The sequence below is a fragment of the Cajanus cajan genome, chromosome 9 (genome assembly GCF_000230855.2).
Source record: "Cajanus cajan strain Asha chromosome 9, NIPB_CcT2T_4, whole genome shotgun sequence".
Lineage (NCBI taxonomy): Eukaryota > Viridiplantae > Streptophyta > Magnoliopsida > Fabales > Fabaceae > Cajanus > Cajanus cajan.
The window spans coordinates 617,836-638,227 of record NC_138525.1 but is presented as its reverse complement, the minus strand read 5'-3'; the positions used below and the strand labels follow the sequence as shown (position 1 = coordinate 638,227).

Below are 20,392 nucleotides of genomic sequence, written 5' to 3'. Positions count from 1 at the left end.
TTCCACGAAAAAAAAAAAACTGCATAGTGGTCCTTATACCTAAACTAGTTATTTATTTATTATTTTTTATATATATTTTTTCGTATTCCAGCAGGAAAAAAAAATATCTAAAACTGACATAATACAGACAAATGACAGATTCATTCATAAACATGTTTTATTGTAAAAAACAGAAATGTAAATCTATTTCCGGGTTATGACAAACTAAAACCCGGACGGCCAGACTACTCGAAACGTTCAACCATTATGCTCTCCCGCATTGTTTTTAGTAATACTGAAAGCATTGTAACATGCCAAAAATGACTCGGTCAACAGTAGCATCAGTTGCGATCTACCGAAAGCCCAGAAATACCTAACCACCTACCCCAACACTCATCAGTACTCATACTCACCAACCAAGCACCAACCTCTACTTATAGCTTCAAAGTGTCTTTTTCCTGTACGGCTTTTGGTATCGTACAGTGGGAGTTCACGAACATGGGGACCATTATTCCACAAATTGGCAGCCAAAGTGTTTCCTCTGAGTCGAAGTGGTTGTCTGTGAGTGACACAGATCCGCTGAACTGGGGTGAGGCAGCGGATTCACTCAAAGGTAGCCACCTTGACGAAGTAAAACGCATGGTGGCAGAGTACCGCAAGCCAGTGATCTGTGTGGGTGGGGGAGAAACACTAACTATATCACAGGTGGCTGCTGTTGCCAACCATAACTTGCAGGCTAAGGTTGACCTTTCAGAGTCTGCAAGGGCAGGCGTCGACGCCAGCTGCGAGTGGATCATAGAAAACATTAAAAAAGGGACTGCCATTTATGGTGTTACCACTGGCTTTGGTGCTGCCTCCCACAGGCGAACTGAACAAGGCCTTGCTCTTCAGAAGGAAATGGTTAGGTGAGGTTCATCTATGCATGATTGTAAATATATGTGCTTTGCTAGTCTAAAGGAATTGTGCAACTCATAGTCTAAATACTATGCCGTAGTGTTAAATACTATCCCATTTAAAACTTTTAATGTTATTATAAAAGTCAACAAATAGATCTATTATATATAATAATATATAGTTGGACCACAGTAGTGCTTTATAATTAAATTCTAACTCTATTGGCTTATGTACTTATGGATTTACCACTTTTCCTTCTTAAGGTTTTTAAACTGCGCAATATTTGGCTACGAAACAGAGTTATCTCATACACTGCCTAAATCAGCAACCAGAGCAGCAATGCTTGTGAGGGTTAATACCCTTCTTCAGGGGTACTCAGGAATTAGATTTGAAATCTTACAAGCTATCACCAAACTCCTCAACCACAATGTCACCCCCATCTTGCCATTACGTGGTACAATTACTGCGTCTGGTGATCTAATTCCTCTGTCCTACATTGCTGCATTGCTAACCGGTAGGCGAAACAGTAAAGCTGTCGGACCATCTGGAGAGTCCCTTAATGCTAAGGAAGCTTTCCATTTAGCAGGTCTACATTCTGGCTTCTTTGAGTTGAAGCCAAAGGAAGGTGTTGCCCTCGTAAACGGCACAGCCGTTGGGTCTGGTGTAGCTTCTGTGGTGCTTTTTGAGGCAAACATATTAGCTTTACTGTCGGAAGTTTTATCAGCAGTTTTTGCTGAAGTTATGCAGGGGAAGCCAGAATTTACTCATCATCTTATACATAAGCTGAAGTACCATCCTGGCCAAATTGAAGCTGCCGCTATTATGGAACACATTTTAGATGGAAGCTCGTATGTCAAAAATGCTAAAGTGCAACAGGCAGATCCGTTGCAGAAGCCTAGAAAGGATCGTTATGCTCTTGTAACATCTCCTCAGTGGCTTGGTCCACAGATTGAAATCATCCGCTATTCAACCAAATCAATTGAAAGGGAGATAAACTCAGTAAATGACAACCCCTTGATTGATGTCACAAGGAATAAGGCTTTGAATGGTGGTAATTTCCAAGGCACTCCAATTGGAGTTTCAATGGATAATGCACGTTTAGCTGTGGCTTCAATTGGCAAGCTCATCTTTGCCCAATTTACTGAGCTAGTAAATGATTTGTATAATAATGGGTTGCCATCAAATCTCTCAGCAGGTAGAAACCCAAGTCTGGATTATGGTTTTAAGGCATCTGAAGTTGCCATGGCTGCTTATTGTTCGGAACTTCAATATCTAGCTAATCCAGTATCAAGCCATGTGCAAAGTGCTGAGCAGCATAACCAAGATGTTAACTCTTTGGGCTTAATTTCTGCTTTGAAAACTGTTGAAGCAGTCGAGATATTGAAGCTCATGTCTTCCACTTATCTGGTTGCACTCTGCCAAGCAATTGACTTGAGGCATTTGGAGGAAATTTTCAACAACACAGTCAAGAATACAGTAAGCAGAGTTGCACAGAAAATATTAATTACAGAAGACAGAGAAGAAATTAACCCATTTCGACTTTGTGAGAAAGATTTGCTTAAAGTGGTCGACAGAGAATATGTATTCTCATACATTGATGATCCCTCCAATGTTACGTACCCATTGATGACGAAACTAAAGCAAGTACTTTATGAACAAGCACACATCAGTGCCATCAATGACAAGAATGTGAGCTTGTTGATTTTTGAGAAGATTGGAGCTTTTGAGGATGAATTGAAGTCTCTCTTGCCAAAGGAGATTGAAAATGCAAGAGTGGCTTATGAGAATGGCAATCCAGCAATTCCAAACAGAATTAAGGAGTGTAGGTCATATCCACTGTACAAGTTTGTGAGGGAGGAGTTAGAGATAGGGCTGCTCACTGGAGAAAAGACTCTCTCACCAGATGAGGAATTTGAAAAAGTTTTTACAGCCATGAGTCAAGCAAAGATTATTGACCCAATTCTGGAATGTCTTGGAGATTGGAACGGGGTTCCCATCCCAATATAATGTGTAATGTGCAAATGTTTGAAAATAACTAGCTGGCAACTTTATTTCGTGATATCTGTTTTTTAGGATTTTATTTGAATAACTAGTTGAGATAAACTAGTGTGGATTATTCGTGTAAACATTATCTGTATGCCTAAATCAATCAAAAACAAATATGTTATTACTTTAATTATAAAGTAATTGTGTCTCACATTTATATAATTATTAAACATAAATTCATTCTGCACATATTAACAATCAATTTAGTTTACATATCTTGTTCAGACAAGATCCACTCAAAAGTTTCTCTTGTACCTTGCCAAACTAGATAAACAATAAACTGAAGAGCATGGCTAAGAGAATAGTAGTTTGAAGAAACAAAAGATACTTCTAACAAAGGTTGCTCTGTTTCTTTTGCTTCTAGCGTAGCCAGGAGTTTGTTATCTCACAACCATACCAAAAAATCACAGGATCTATAATTCCATTGAAGAGTGACTAATGAACCGTCTCCAATATTTTTCCATAGGCTTCAACATAAAAAAATTTATAAAAAAAAATAAAGAAACACTAAAATCAATTATTTAAATTTTCACATCTGCGACAAAGATGTATTATCAGTATGAAGCAGTCAGCAACTGCATATATATATTACCAAGCCAGATAAGATAACTAAGAATAAATAAAGTTAATGAAAAGGGCTATCCTTGAACACTCGAAAGCACCATGGAAATCTTGAAGAAATCTAGAAGTATCCATTTAATTTTTCTTAATCAGTATTTGAATGAATAAGGAATGAGACAATCTCTGCAATTACAACTTCCTCAAGAAACTTGACAAAACTAAATCACATGAAACAAAATGATACCAAACACTAGTTGAATGAGTAAACCACTTACGATAGACATGTTGAAAGGGGAACAAACTGTAGTTTGCATAGCAACATAAAATTGATCACAACTATTTACTGCAATCAGCAAGGCATCTATTTCCCCACTCAATATGCTGCAAAGAAATCAAACTACAAAAGAATTAAGCAAATGTTATACCGATTAAGAAAAATTCCTCTTCCAGCATGCATTTTGCTTAGTTGGTGAGAGATAGCAAAGCGAACTTCAATCTATCTTCACTGATGAGAACAAGTAGTGCACAAAGTAAAATGACATAAGGAAGCCAATGGTTCCGGTTGACAACATGATTGCAATGGCCATGAGCAGTGAATAGCCAAGATAAAGTATAGCTGAGATAGGTCCACTCAAACTCTGAAGGTCGAAAACCAGGTAGTTAATGGAGTACAAGAAGACATAAAGAGCAACAGAGCCTGAAGCAAAGAATGACTTCCACCACCACCGCCAATCTTCCACACAAAGATGCATATATGTGAGAACCACTGACACTTCAGCACAAACAATAACCAGCAATAGAAGAACTACCAACAGGAAACCAAATACATAATAGAATCTCCCAAGCCAGATACTGGAGAGGATAAAGAAAAGCTCAATGAAAAGGGTTCCAAATGGAAGAGTTCCTGCACCAAGAACAAGAAGCCATGATGGATATTTCCGTGCAGGAATCTCCCTTGGAATCTGGTTAGTTCGCACAGGATAATCAATTTGAGGAGCTTTTGTGCCCATAAATCCTCCAATGAGTGTAAGTGGCACTGAAATGCAGAACCAGAGGAAGAGCAACTCAAAATACATGGAAATGGGAATAGCACCAGTGCTTTTGCTGCCCCAGAGAAGAAAATTCAGTGCTGTTAGAATAATAAAAGCAATTCCAGGAAAAAAGCATGCAGATGACCAGGAAATCGATCTCCACCCTTCTGAAGTTCCCTTAATGGTTCTCCATAGACGTACACTGACATATCCAGCAGCAATTCCCAGGAAAAGATATAAAATTATCATCCCTGTTAGTAGCATTCCCCTGGAAGCCGGTGACATGAAACCCAAGGCTGCAAAAACAATAGTAACAGCAGACATTCCAAGAATCTGAACTCCATCCCCAACCATCACACAGAGAAGCTTTGGATGATCAGGCTCTCTAAATACATCACCCACAACAAGCTTCCATCCAGAAAGCTCCTCATTCATCTGTGCCTGTGCCTCTTTGTCCAACTCCTCATACCTTGTCAAGTCCCTTCTAACAGTTCTCAAGAAAATGACAAAGACAATACCAGCTAAGAAAAAAATCACCATAAGTGAATTTAGAATGGAGAACCAATGCACCCGGGAACCCTCCATCTTTAAATAAGCATCCCAACGTGATGGCCATCTTATATCACTTTTCACAAACTCAACTTCGTATGTAAATGATATCCTCTCTTGCTCTCTTATTGGTTGATACTTGTCTAGCTCAGCTGGGCAGTTTGTCACAGAGATATTGTCATACATATGAAGCTTTGTCATGGCTTCAGGATCACGCTTAACACTGCAAGGGACAACCTGAAAGCCAACAATTTCATATCCGGATACCTTCTTCTTGTCAGCTTCAGAAATAACGCCCATACCTTCCTCCCCAGTCCCAATGATTTCAACACCATTTCCTTCATATTCATGAACCAAGACTGTGAATTTGAGATGGTTAATGATGTAATCTGCACTACCATCAGGCGGTGTGTACCCAACAGGGAACCCCGTCCACTGGATTTTAACCCCATTTTGATTGGCAAACCTCATAACAGGCAAATTGTCAAGGATCATATTTACTTGATACAAATCACGAGTCCTATGTTTCAGTAGCTTTACCTCGTGCTCATTCAAGGGGTTCGTAGTACAGAGGTAGATTGATTGGTTAACATTCATTCGGAAAAGGTAGGGAGAGTTATCGATCTGATCTCCCCTGAGGAGTTCTCCGAGATTCTCAGCGCTTTTCTTTACGCCACCAAGGGGCTGGCAATAAGGGAGAGTGTAGTAGCCGAAGGGAAGCTCAGTCTCAATAGAAGTCAATGAATTAACCTTCGCATATATCTGATCTCCATTTGAGTAAGTGTGCATGTAGCTTCCCGGAAGATAAAATGCATTGCTGAATTGAACAAACACATTGACAATGACGGAAAGGCAAAGCCAGTAGATCAACGGTTTTCTCCTAGTTGGCACCTCCATTTATCAGCAAGCAAATGTCGAAAAATAACCTAACTCTGACGATGCATTCAACACGAAATCTACAATGGAATAAACAATTTAACATGAGAATCCAGAGATTTATAAAAAAAAATAACAATAAAATGCAAGCACGTGATATCAACAATTTGAAATCAGATCCATTAGTTGTGAATCACAGAGAAGAAAAAAGCAACGCAGATCGGCTTAAGAACCGAGAATCAGATTACAAGAGTCAAATATAATAGCAAATAACACCAATGATGAAAACACGAAGAATGTAAAATTATTAATGGATGCGGGAGCAAGAGCAGCAACAAAAATCAAACAGAACAATAATGTGCAACACATAGCAAAATGCAGAGGAAGAGATATGGTTAGAGAGGAAAGGAAGGGTGACATCACCATGGATTTTGGCGATACAGATCTCAATGCTCAACACAACGTAGCAGATGCAGATGCAGATGCAGATGGAGATGGAAATGGAGATGGAGATGTAAGGAAATAACACGAGAAATTACTCGCTCGTGAAAGTGATACTTACTCGCTGTGCGTTTGGGCCCACTCAAGCCCATCCAATTGTGAATCGTTGGACCCTTTAGTGCATCGCCCGGCCTGCTTTATATTTTTCTTCCTCATTAGCTTTGTAATTTAATTTTGACTGTTATTATCAAAGTAATATTTTATTATTTGTGTGTTCCTTAAATTTTGGTCTATATTTGTATTGAAATAAAATTATTTTTATTTGATAGTACTAATTTTAGAAATATTTTAATAATATCAATTAAAAAAATTCTTTTTTTTAATAATTATACATTTACAAGTGTTTTTATCAGCATTATTTTAATAACATTCATCATATCAAAATAATTTTCTAATAAGAATTTCTAAAAGTAAATTAATTTACTCAATTTACTTTTGATTAAAATCAAATTTCAAAATAAAAAATAATTGAAAATTAAGTTTTCAAGTCATAATTGAAACACACTAACCCACGATCTTGCGTTCCCTGACTTTAATATTACCAAGCACCTTATTCCACTCTTTAAAACGCTGAGTGGCCATCATGGAGCTTAGTCCCAACATTCATCTTGTGCTATCACACTTATATTCAATCAAGTTCTTTGTTAACTCCAAACATAATTTAAACATTAATTATATCCAACAATCCAATAATCATTTATTTTCTTACCTGTCCATATATCTTTTTGTTTCCAATAAATAATTAGTGTCGAAGCTAATCATCTCTTAAGATATTTTGATGCGTCACCAACTCGGGTAAAATTTGCTCTGATTGCTATTGTATACATTTCACTATTAGCAATGATTATTGATATATATTCGCTCAATTAACTTTTTTTTTTGGTATCATACTATGAGTGGGAGTATTTCAATATTAAATTTATTATTTTGACTCTATATTAAAAGAATAAAATGTAAAATTGTTGTGTAAATTGATATAGATAATAGATGGCATTTTCTATGGCCTTGTTTAAGAACTGTGACGATGAGAACTGAGAATCCTGATCCGTTTAGTTAAGCTATTGCCTTAAAAGTTGCACATTTGTGTATTTGGATGGATTCATTCCAGTTCAACTACATTGTCGCCAGATCCGATGTTAACTAGATTAATTATGTAAAGATTCTTTCTTGTGAGAGAAGGCTCAAATAAAAGATTAAGGAGCAAAAAGAGAAGAGAAGATGTCGAATGTCTCTAGTTGTTTTACATGTCAATTCTTACAGAGCCACAGCAAGGAACAAAAGGTCGACATGATGGTACAGTCCAGTCTCAAAGAGCAGAGAGGAGGATATTGAAAGATGAGGAAGGGAGTAAAGAATATGTAACAACATATAATACATTCAGTGGAACTTGAGGCTGGTCAAGACGTTGTTGTGCACAGGGTCAGCCAGGTGATCTAGGAGGTTTTGGTATGGTCCTTCCCCTGTCACGAGAGCCTGAACAAAGTAACCCAATATTGCCAACATAGCCAACCTTCCATTCTTCACTTCCTTCAGCTTCAAATCCTTCAAGGACTTCTCATCCTTGCCAAAGCCAAGAGGGTTAAAGAAGGGTCCTCCAGGGTAAGCTGGCTCACCAGAACCTCCAAGACCCTTCTCTAGTCCTAAGAAGTATTGTTTCCCCATAGAGCCAGGTTTGGCCCAGTCTTGGAACCTTCTGTGCTCTGCAAACCCCATTAGCGCCAACTCAAACACAAAGAGTGTGTAGGAGTCTGCCCAGTAGTTGTATGTTCCTGCAGGTGGGATCACACCGGTTTTGAACCATGGGAGTGCTGTTTCCTGTGGGATCAGACCGGCTTTGCCAAGAATTTCAGGTGCAATGGCACCAACTGCACCCAACATTGCGTACCGACCGTTGATGATTTCACCATATGCTAGCCATTTTGGCTCGATGAACCCTCCTGTTCCTTCAGGGTCTGAAAGTCCTAGAGGGTCAAATCCGTAGTCACCTGGTAGGCTGCAATGCAAATCATGACAAATAAAGTCAATGCCAACATACTGAAGTGCAGATAAACATGATGTATTGATGTAATATTAGGTAATTAGCCTCGTAACTTAGATACAGTATCCTTAGTCATCAAAATTGAAATTTCACTTTTGTAATGTGCTTTTATACTTGTTATAACCTTTAGTTTCACATATTATCAAAATTCTGATGTAAAAAAAAAAAAAACACCAACAATGCCTATCGGTACTGTAACTAAGTTTTGTACTAAAACAAAAGGACAAAACTTAAATAAAGTGTTATGTTGTTGTTCTGTGATTAAAATTGAAATCAATTCATGCAATTTAGTTTTCATGGAAACTCTTTGCTCTAACCTGTTCAAAAGTTGAGGTACATGGTTGATTTTAACTCAGCAAAAACTGAATTTATTTTACTTTCTTCTGGTATAATATTTTTCTTTAGAGAAGTTTATCCTATATAATCAATTATGAAGAAAGTTACCTGCCATCCAAGTAAGAAAGACTTTGCTTTGATGCAAACCACAAAGGTCTGTCTGCTCCTTGCTGAACTCGAAAAGAGAGAGAGTTTTTTCAGTATAGTTGTAGATGAAGACAGACATCAACATAAAAGACAATGAGTGAGAGAGGAAGAGACCTTGACAGGGGGAGTCGAAGCTGCCTTAACAATAAAGGAGGCTTTTCTGGAGAACCCTTGAGGTGATCTTGCTCCAAGACTCTGTCTTGCAGCCTCGGCTGAGAAGGTAAGAGAGGATGAAGATACTAGAGCTTGTGCAGCCATGCTTTGGCTCTGCTGCAGCAAAAGAGAGTTTGTTGTACTCAGTGGTTAGGAATGAATGATATCTAAGGCAGTGACTAATAAGCCAAAGGGTGGAACACGGTTGGCCACTAGTTTGGCCCGCATGTACGAGCAGTGTGGAACTCCTGGTGGATATTGAATGGCGCAATGTAGCGAGGATGAGATTAAGATCTAGTTCTCCAACCAGCTTTATACACGTAATATCATGAATCCGATAAGGGATGGGATATTATTTCCTTCCCACTGCCGTTGCTACATGATCATCATGTAATCTCACCCCAACTCCTGTGGATAATGTCTTCTCTTCTCTATTCTCTCTATTTTATCCACGTGGAATTTTTTCAGTATAAATCTTTCTTGCATGAAATAATTTTAGCATAGGCAACACTTGACATAAATAAAACACCTAGGATCTGTGTAACAGTTAAATGTCTAATTAATCATCTTTGTTTCTTCTTTTGCCAATACAAATTATTTTAAGACATTATGTTTATATAATAAATTATATAATAATTGGTATTTTAATTTGTGTAATGTCCAAATTAAATTTTATTATATATAATTAAAATTTATTATAAATTATACATATAAATAAATATTATGTTTAAATATATAAATTATATTTAAAATTTATATAAATAGATATTTTTAAATATATAAAATATATTTTAGACTTATGATAAATAATTTATATTATAACATAATATTATTTTTATTTATTAATAAATTTTAAAATATTAAAGTTTAGTTCATAAATAATTATATAAATAAAAATTAAATTAGATAAGAAGTTAAAAAAATCCTCGAAATCTTCTCGTTAAAGAATTTAAAAAAAAAATATTTTCATACAAAATAGAGGTTGATGTTTACATAGACATAGTTTTTTTTCCTATCTCTTTTCATTTCATTTTCTATTTTTACCTTATATTTCCATTACTTCTCTTTTGTGTCTTAATTATATGAAATTATTCATTGTTACATTTTTTTTTTGCATTAAATATGTTTAGAACTAAATCAAACCATTTTAAATTAGTAATTGATCTATAAAATCTAAAAAAAAATCCAATACCTTTTTCTTGATAATTTAAACCAAAAAAATTAAATATAAAGAAATATTTTTTTTAAAAAAATTATTACAATTTGACTCAATTTTCAATCCTTGTGATAAAATATTGAACTAAACACACATTATACTTTTATAAAAAAAAAATTATAACTCATAAAATCTCGTAATACATTCATGTCTTAAATTTTTGTATTTATATTTTTTTTACTAAAATAATAGAATGAGAAAATACCTCTGTTAAGTCTCAATTTTACCTCTTTTTGGATTAGACTTATTGAACAAATTCCACTCATCCTTTGAACCATTGCAATATAATTGTTCTCTTTTTGGTTCATTTTGTATGCAGATATAACTAACCCAAATTCATCTAACAATACCTTAATCCACCTCATTTTTTGTACAGGTATTGAGCTAGAGATTTGAGGATTGAAGATCTTTTGGATTGGAAACATAAGGAGCCAAGGAGCAGAGCAGAGTGTCTGCGCCAGGCGTAAGATGACGCTGCGCCGGGCTTGAGAAGAACAGAGCAGTGGACTTTTGGAAGTTGTACATGCGCCAGGCGCGAGACTCCACCACGCCGGGCGTGATCGAGGCAGAGAGTACCTCAATACTCTCTGGAACGAATTGCGCCGGGCTTAATAGAGAATTGCGCCGGGCTCGCTCTAAGGCAGAGAATGCTTGAAAGTCTCTGGAAGACACTGCGCCGGGCGTAAAAAGTAATTGCGCCGGGCTTATAACGAGGCAGAAAGTGCTCAGAAGACTATGCGTCGGGCGCGACAACTTATGCGCCGGGCGCAGAACCCTAATCTGACCTCCCAGGCTCGTATTTGAAGCCATTTTCGAGGGTTTCTCCCTCATTCACACATTGGGCGCGTTTTGGGAGCTGTGGAAGGGATTCTCGGAGCTTGAAGCCGTTCGTGTGTGGGTCTTTCCTTCGGTTCTTCATTTCTCCCTTCATCTCTATTTTGTATTTACCCTCTTTGTTGAGTGGTTTCACCCATTTTTTGTGGGGTTAGATGTAACCAATCCTTACGTTTTCAATGATATTATATATTTGTTATTTCATTCATTGTTGTGTTTGTTTCTTTGCTTAATGCTTGCTTTGGATTGATCACCCTTTGCATGATTTAAGGTTCCATGGGTATTGGAAAATAACCTTTGAAACTAGTTCTGAAACATATGCCTAGTGGTGATTGTATCTAGGGATAGAGCTTGACCCATTAGTAGTCTTAAACCCTAGCCCGTAATGCAGGTGTAGATATTGGGTACTCAAGGGATTGATATTCAATATCCGCACCTAGGCTCTTTCTCTAAGGGATTAGGTTTGAGTAAACTATTGGGTTGACTAAGCAATGAATTTAACAAGAGATTAAGGATACATTAGTGTTACGTTCGGTGAAATCTGACCCCACAACCTCACAAAACCATTACCATTTCTACCCTTTTCCACTCACAAACCATTATTTATTTATAGCTTTCATTCCAGTAGTCATGCTCTTCGATTCATATACATGACGAACTACAATTTGGAATCATTCTTTAGTCACGAATAGTCATTAAATGCTTATTTTACCTTCTAATCTCTGTGGATACGATATTTTTACTACTTGAACGGCCGGTATACTTGCCGTGTTTGAGACCGTTGATGGAATTAAACTAAATTTCAATTATAACAAAAGTACTTCAACGGAAATCTCAACAACCTCAATACCTAATTAACTGTGAATTATTTAACCACTAAAATCAATTAGGATTTATGATTGGAGTAATGTCTACAAAATTTTAGTTTCAAATTTTAATGTTCTCATTGTAATTTATATAGATGAAAAATTAACTAAGAATGATGTGTACATAATTTTTTTTAATAGAAAGCCTGTAATGTAATTATTATCATTTGTTATTTCTTATTACTTCATGAATTATAATTATGTAAATGTCATGTGAAAAGATTGATTATGACTTAATTATTGGATTTAAGTTGTGACAATTTATTATTTTAACATTAAATTACACTTTTAGTTCATTATAATATTAAATTTGTAATTTTAAATCTATTTATTTTTAATTTCACAATTTTAGTCTTTAATTTTATAAAATTTATAATTTTGATCATCTCGTAAATTTTTCATATGTTAATCATTAGTCGTAATTTGATATTAACTAAATGGCACAATTATTAATATTTAAACTAAATTGCACTTGTACTTCTCATTTTTTTTAATCTATTTTTCACCCCATTTTATTACCTTTTTAAGATAAAAATGAGAACCAAAATAAATTTAGCCTAAAATTATTAAATTTTAATTATTATGTCATCTATTAGATGTCATATCATTAGTAATGTTGATTTTAACTATTAATGAATCAATATTCAACTAAAGAATCAAAATATTATATTTTATAAAATATTGGATTTAGGAATTAGGGTTTAAATTTCAAAAATTAAAAATGCAAAATAAAAAATTGAGAGACCAAAATTACTGATTTAACATTATAAGAAAATAAAAAGTGCAATTTAATTTTTTTATTTTTTCTAATTATCAAATTAAAAATAACTTTGGAAGTCATAAATAAAATTATATAAAATAAACGATTGCAAAATATTGAATTGACTTGATTCAACCATGATATTACATTCAAACAATATCAAATTGAACCACTATTTTATGTTTAGTTTGAATAACTTTTCTTCTAAACATAATACAAGATTGGATCGTGAGCATCTCTAATAAATATAATTTCTTAAACATTTTGTTATTCGAATGCCAAATAGGCGTGGGCATGTAACAGAAAGAAGTAAATATGTACTAAATAAATACGATTTCATGACATTTTCTGCCAACCTATAAAAGTAAATGGTATATCACACTTACATTACACTTTAATTATATGTTGAATGAAATTTTTGGTTGAGGATTTAATTGTATAAATTAAAAATTAAATATAAACGATGCAAACTAAAAACACAAAATCACGCATATAAAATAAAATATAAATACAAATTACAGTTAGGTCAATAGTTAAACCTCATGTTATGCTCGGTTTGTTAATATTTCTAACATCGGATATAAGTTGCTCGGAATGTTTTATATTTTCATGGTTAAAATATTTTTTTAGTTCATACAATTTTATTTACTTTATCTTTGGAATTCTATAATTTAAAAGACAAGTCTTTTAAGTCTTTATATTTATCTTTTTCAATCATTTTGAGACCCTATATTTATAAGTTTTTAATCTTTTAATTTTTTTTAACAGTTTCATTTATATTAAAATAACAAAGATATTTATTCAATTGTGTTTCCTATATTGAATTTATGTTATTAAAATTACACTAAATTAGATTTTTTAAAATTTCGTATTTTTTTTATATCTTCACTTTTAATACCTATTGTTAAGATGATAAAAAAAAATGATAAAGACTAAAAGAATTAAAAAAGAAATTGTAAATATACAAATTAAAAAAGTATATATCTTAAATTATAAAGATTAAATATATATATATATATATATAAATTAAAAAATATAATTTAAATTATAAAACTAAAAAATAAAATAAGTAAACTTGTAGAGACTAAAAACATATTCATAATTAGTCCAACACATATTGTCTTAGCTATACAATGGACATTCAGCCATAAACAAGAAAACAACTAAAAGCCCACGGTGCTAACGCCCTTCTAAGAAAAAAAGGACATAGGCCTCAGTACGATGGCTATTGCAGTTGCACGACAGAGAGTGTAAGCCAGTTTGATTAAACCGAATTTTGATGAATCTGTTCAACTCAATCAAAATTTACCAAGTTATACTGAATTTATGTTTTTTTTTTTAAATCTAACCTGATCACGATCAAGTTGAATTGAGTTAAGTCTTATATGTTAACATAATTAAACTTACATTTTTTTTAAAAAAGAAATTAAATTTTTATAATAAATTTAAATCATTTGATATCTTATTATAAATATAATATTATTAACCAATAAAATAAATTATACAAATTAAATTTTAAAATAAATTTATTAACTAACTATATAATTATCAATTCAAACAACTAACATTGATATATAATACACATTACCAAACAAGGACAAAATATTATTTTAAGCAAATAATCACACTAACTTAATATAATTATTATTATATAACTGAATCAAGTTAGGTGATAACACCAAAACAATCCAACCAAAACTCAACGAGTCAATTTTGACTAGTTTACATTCACAGATTATCTGTATGCGCTTACATCCCTGAGCAACCAACATAGAAAGAGACCCTGATAACCTATAATTGATAATTTGTTAACGAGACATTTTCTGGCCCCAAATCATGAAAGTCTAAATTCAGGGCGCAAGAGCTAAATACAAAATGCAACTTCAAGTAAACTAATTGAGTTTACTACTATATTAAAGTGTTTTTTTTTAGTTTATCCTGTGCGTCTCCATCTTGGATAATCGTTTCTAGAGATTCTTGTACCGATTTCCAAGTCTTTTAGTATTTTGATGGAAATGATTAGACTAGGGGACGATGAGATAAAACGGGTAAAATAGCATAATAGTACCTTACCAAGAGACCTCCAATTGCTCCTTTTTTGAGCTAACTTTACTGTTTAAAATCTAGCATTGGACATGAAAAACTCTAGTGACATACATCCATGGCAAAACCCATAAAACAATGCAACAATCTGTTATCTCTTCCCCTTAAAATAACTAGCTGAAATGTTATTTCTTCGATGTGCTTGGAACAGTATACTTCGTGAGAACGTAGCAGTCTGGTGGTGTAATGTTTGTATAATAGTTCTGGATTGTTTCTGTAATTTCAAACCCAAATTTCTTATAGAAGTTTATAGCATCTTCATTGTTTGTCTGCACATGCAAGTAAACCTCCGAAAAGTTTTGCTTGGAGCAAAGATCAAGAACATGATTCAATAACTTTGATCCTGCATAAACCCCAAGATTCACATCAAAAAACTTGCATAGTTTGTAAAAGAACGTATGCAATTTGCTTGAAAGGAAGCAATAAATTTTGAAACAATGATTGTTCCCAATATGAAGCTTGCACCTTATTACAAACCATTTATCAGTATTTCCAGTACTGAGACAAGTATCGACACCAAAATCATTGAATAAAATGATCAATTAAACTTTCAATCACAAGGGAAATTCAATTTCTTTCTTACCAATACCAAGTCCACGGTAAGGTGCTAAAACACCTAATGTCATGATGTAAACCCGAACTTGCCCCCCACCTTCCTTCTTTTCCAGCCGGCATGCAATTGCTCCAACACAAATATCACTAAAGTAAGCTGAAAGACAAAGACAAAGTAATAATCTTAGGGCTGGTGTTAGACACGTTCTACAGATCCCATATACCCATCCCTTTTTTGTGTATCATCCATATTGTCAAGCAAACTAAAAGCACATATCAAATAGTTTTGGTTAAAGTAATGTTTTATGCTTGCATACTAACACTCAAGTCCAAGACCTTTCAGAAGCACATGAATGCAACATGTTATTAAGTATTGAAGACATCTTGTGTTTTATTTTGATAAAGATGACTGCGTACATTAATTTTTGGGTGCGAATAAATTTATCAAAGCAAAGAGGGATCACATACCCTCCTTAAATAAAGCAGAAAAAGAAGGGGGGAAATCAATTTGAAAGAGCTCCCCAAACCATCAGCATATCCAATATTATCAAAATGAAGATCCTACCTAAGATTGGGAAGCGAGTAGAAGATCATACATCCCAGGATCGTAACATGAATTATAAGATTCTGCTGAAAATGCAAAATTATATTTGCACATACGCACGCATAGAAAATAACACCTAATTCACAATATTTAACTAAGCTAAAATTGAAAATTCATAATCATAAGGTTACATACTACTTGTTATAAGTCAATAACATAAGTAATCCTTAATAGCAATCTAAAACAGAGAGCATGGGTAGAGAAACAGAAGCTTGAAGGCAGTAAAGCATGAATATAGAATCTTGAAGGCAGAAACAGATATTATGGAGCTGGAGGTAGAATGCAGGATGGACAATGGAGGCAGAATGCAGAAACCAGAGAGACCAAATATAGATTAGAGTATGGTTAGTGTTAGTGTTAATTGAGTGAGAGTGCACGAGGGAGTGAGAAGGGGATCCTTTGATCTCTCTAACAATTTTGACAACACTGAGCATATCTACCAAGAGGACTATCCTATGAAGGGTTTTATCTCCCCATTGTTAGGGGAAGGGAGTGGATATGTTTGAATCTAAAAAGTTAGAAAGGCTGAAACCCTTTATATATGCAGAATAAAAATCTCCAAGATAAAACAAATTGCATGAAGGATATTGCAAAAGGTAGCAAATAGGAGTTCTGAATTGCACAAGAAATTCAGATCAATCACAAAAGTAAATCAAGTGCAAATTGATTTATACAAATATAAAAAAGGATAAATCAAAATTTAAAGGGTTTTGCTATGAATGACTCAAGTGAAGCGTGGTTTATTTTTTAGCGAATAGATATATCACTTCTTAAGATTAAATAAAATCATTGTCTAGAGAGCGGTAAGTGTAAGCAATGATTAATCGCAATACACAACGGCAAAACATCTTCGGATAAAATAAATTATTAGTTATAGGTTACTACAGCGGAATTAGAATCTTGAGCTTTAATATGTGCAGAAAGAAGGAAGCTAAAGGCAACCCGAGCAGAAACTCAAGTGCAATAGCTCAAGAAAACCTCAAGGGGTTATTATACAAGCCAACAACAACATATAAACATTGTCACACGATCATGCTTGGGCATCAAATAAAAGGAAACTTGTATCAAATGTGGGTTCGCGAGTTTGTTGTTTTATTTATTTATTTGAAATGAATCCCGAGTAGAATTATTTTGAATTTGATTCCCCAGAAAAAAACTAACAAGGTAAGCATAAAGCCAGTAGATGTAACAGCTGGGAAGAGCGATTAATGTGAAAAGAATGCAGAATGGAGCAAAATGGAAGTGGAAAGAAGCAGAGAATAGAACCTAGTTTGGTAAACTCGCCAGAAGCGAGTGCATCGGCGTAGTATTTGTCATTGTAACGAACAGGGAAAAGAGCAAGATTGAGCTTCTTGAGCTGCATCAGGTTTTTGTCCCTCACTCCATCAAGTGAGATAGAGACTTCACGCCCAGCACCCATTCTACAAAAAGAAGAAGAAAAAAAGATTGTTAGCAAAAGCAGAGAAGGAAAGGGATGAATAACGGTTATGGAATTGGAATCTTCCCCTCATCCCAAAATCCAACTTCTTCAAGAGCTACCTGAAATTAAAATCAAATTCACAAACTACACGTGCCCAGAAAACAGAGAGAGAGAAGTGAAATGCCTCGAGGCTTAGACTGACCTCGGAAACGTTTGAATCTGCGAGTGAGGGGTGGCGTGGCGGTGGACGACACAGAAAACCTAGAATAGAGCCTCCGGGATTCTTTTGACCTTTCACAACTTCATTTTTCTCTTCCAACCTTTTTTCTACTATTTTTACATTATACCTCCTTTTTCGCCAAAAATTAAAACAAATATTTCTATTCTAATTTTTATTTTCCATAATATGATATCTAACGTCCCTCAATTCTTAGTATGTGTATAACTATCAACTTGTGTGTAATCAGAGGGTGAGGTACACATGACAAATTATTTTTTAAAAATCCTCCATCTGTCAAAAAAATGATGATTATTTTTAAAATAATAAAAAATTATATAATTCTAAAACAAATATATTTGTCTACAAAAAATAAAAAAAATAAATGGAAAAACATGATATTAATATAAGTATTTTAAATTTAATAATTTTTAAATTAAGATAAATATCAATTGTAAATTTTTAAAAATTAAAATTGAGAATATTTCAACTTTTCTCTCGTGTTTAACTTAGTGTGTGTTTGGATTGTTGATATAACTACACCAAATGTCTGTTTGCATATTCTAAAGCACAAATCAGAAGAAATAACAACATTGATAGATTAAAAAAAAGTGAGTTACATTCCATGGGATGGTAACTCAAATACACCCTTAATTTTGTAGATTTTCAATGGTAAATTAAACATATACTGTTTTTTTTTTTAAATGTGGGGTGCATCATCTTTACCTATAACTGTAATTTTTTAAAATGAAAATTTAGAATATTCATACCACTAATTTCAAATTACACTTCATGGAGTTGTTTTACCAATTGGAAGATACTAAGTACATAAACAAACATTTATGTGTAACAAAAAAATAAAAATAAACATTCGTGTTATGCTTTGATTAAGAGTTGCAGCGGTGATTCTTGTTGTAGATATAAAATCCGAATAATGAGTAGTTTTTTTTTTTTGGTAAAGTAGGAAAACTAAACAAAGCACACAGCTCAAGACATAGAGTCTCTCCCTAACGGAAACAAAACAAAATCTGGAGGACTCCTCCAAAATACATTGGAACCTAGGTTCCTTACACCCCAACTAGCAAGCGTATGAGCTACTGAATTTATTTCTCTAGGGATATGACTTACGTAAACTACCCAATCCCTGGCTAGCCATCGCTGAACACGCCGAATAACATCATAGTGCTTGTGCAGATAATCCCTATCCGTTGGCCGATCTTGAAACAACTTAACAGCTCCCAGGCAGTCACATTCGCAGTTCACCTTCCGAAACCCACCTTTCCAACAAATCGAGAGACCCTCCTCCAGAGCCAACAACTCAGCACGTAACGCATCACCAGTTAAGGCGCTTCGCGAAAAGCCCCCCCGCCACATACCTGCCCAATCACGAATAGCTCCACCCATCCCCATAGCAGAAGTCTCACTCAACCAACTCCCGTCTGTGTTTAACTTGACCCATGGGTGCTCCGGAGGCCTCCAAAGGGCTTGCTCCACCCATAAACGCCTCTTAGCGTTATACACACTGTTCTCTACCATAGATAGTATCATCTTCCGACGGACCGCCGAGATTTGCCAAAGCTCATCATTAAACACCATGTTATTCCTAAAGCGCCAAATCCACCACAATATGATGGATATCGGAATAGCATCCTTGTGCAAGACAATCCCCTTTATCCACTGAAAACAATCCATTATAGAGAAGGACCACCCCACACTGCATCCGCCAGCCGTGAGCACCTCTCGCGAATATAGGCAATCCCGAAGAGCGTGTAGAATGGTCTCATGAGGGCACGAGCAACGCGAGCATGCACCTGACTCGGCCAACCTCCTATCTGCCCGAACCTGATTCGTTGGGAGGGCTGAGTGAAGGCATTGCCACAGAAAGAACTTAATCTTCTCAGGGATCCTTATCCTCCAAAGCTTCTTCCAAACTGCATCCCCCTCCGCTTCCAACCCTGGGGTTAGAAAACGATATCCAGATGCCGCTGTATAGCAACCTGAGATATCACTTCCCCACACAAAGTGATCTAACCCCAAAGGGGATTGAACAACACTCAACTGTTGGACCGAGTTTATCAGTTCGGTCGGAAGAACCGTATACAAGGCATTGAAACGCCACTCTCCACTACTCCAGCAGTCGGCAACCGTTTTGGTAGTGTCCGCAATGTGAACAAAAGGGACTTTCCCACACCAAAGCCCATTACCTGACCAATCCGTGTACCAAAGTGATGAGGCGCCCGAACCAAGATGAGGCTGGAATCCCTCACGGAGTGAAGGCAGGGCCTTCATAATACTCGACCAGATTGGAGAAGCACCCCGTTTATTTTGAGCACACAGGATAGAGTCTCCATGTAGATAGAGGCTGCTGAGAAGTTGAACCCAAGGCTTCTGCGGGGCCGAAAGCAGATCCCAAACTAACTTCCCAAGAAGTGATACATTCACCCTGCGCGCCTCCCTAACCCCTAGGCCACCTGACTCTTTAGGTTGAGTAACAACATCCCAACTCACTGGGGACCAAAATCGTGTATTATCCGCCGTTGCCCAGAGCATACGACGGCAAGCCTGATCAATTCTATTACACACTGCTTGAGGAAGCCACAATGACTGCATGATATAAATGGGAATAGAGGAGATGGTAGACTTCACCAGACACAGCTTCCCTGCGTTATTGAGGAGCTTGGACTTCCAAGCCGCGAGTCTGCCCTGGAT

General features: G+C 35.3%; 4 protein-coding genes across 6 annotated transcripts; 1 reads left to right on the top strand and 3 right to left on the bottom strand.

The window, feature by feature from the left end:
- Positions 1 to 182: 182 nt before the first annotated feature.
- Positions 183 to 3,056, top strand: LOC109814359 (phenylalanine ammonia-lyase class 3). The gene is made up of 2 exons (XM_020378768.3): positions 183 to 884; positions 1,137 to 3,056. The coding sequence occupies exons 1-2, from the start codon at positions 478 to 480 to the stop codon at positions 2,878 to 2,880; spliced, it is 2,151 nt and encodes a 716-aa protein (XP_020234357.2). The 5' UTR covers positions 183 to 477; the 3' UTR covers positions 2,881 to 3,056.
- Positions 3,057 to 3,591: 535 nt separating this feature from the next.
- Positions 3,592 to 6,517, bottom strand: LOC109814360 (transmembrane 9 superfamily member 12). The gene is made up of 2 exons (XM_020378769.3): positions 6,360 to 6,517; positions 3,592 to 6,016 (listed from the first exon to the last, which is right to left on the bottom strand). Exon 2 carries the CDS (start codon positions 5,955 to 5,957, stop codon positions 3,972 to 3,974), a length of 1,986 nt encoding a protein of 661 aa, XP_020234358.1. The 5' UTR covers positions 5,958 to 6,016; positions 6,360 to 6,517; the 3' UTR covers positions 3,592 to 3,971.
- Positions 6,518 to 7,656: 1,139 nt separating this feature from the next.
- LHCA3 (PSI type III chlorophyll a/b-binding protein) lies at positions 7,657 to 9,337 on the bottom strand. The gene is made up of 3 exons (XM_020378749.3): positions 9,073 to 9,337; positions 8,920 to 8,981; positions 7,657 to 8,430 (listed from the first exon to the last, which is right to left on the bottom strand). The coding sequence occupies exons 1-3, from the start codon at positions 9,214 to 9,216 to the stop codon at positions 7,815 to 7,817; spliced, it is 822 nt and encodes a 273-aa protein (XP_020234338.1). The 5' UTR covers positions 9,217 to 9,337; the 3' UTR covers positions 7,657 to 7,814.
- A 5,485-nt stretch (positions 9,338 to 14,822) lies between these two features.
- On the bottom strand, positions 14,823 to 17,827 carry LOC109814320 (Acyl-CoA N-acyltransferases (NAT) superfamily protein). Of its 3 annotated transcripts, none has more exons than XM_020378720.3 (4): positions 17,669 to 17,827; positions 17,313 to 17,467; positions 15,474 to 15,599; positions 14,823 to 15,233 (listed from the first exon to the last, which is right to left on the bottom strand). In XM_020378720.3, exons 2-4 carry the CDS (start codon positions 17,464 to 17,466, stop codon positions 15,016 to 15,018), a joined length of 498 nt encoding a protein of 165 aa, XP_020234309.1. In that variant the 5' UTR covers position 17,467; positions 17,669 to 17,827; the 3' UTR covers positions 14,823 to 15,015. The 3 variants fall into 3 exon arrangements, with proteins under 3 accessions (XP_020234309.1, XP_020234311.1, XP_020234312.1); XM_020378722.3 differs by having other exon boundaries at positions 17,313 to 17,585; positions 17,669 to 17,820; XM_020378723.3 differs by having other exon boundaries at positions 17,586 to 17,745.
- Between the last annotated feature and the right edge of the window lie 2,565 nt (positions 17,828 to 20,392).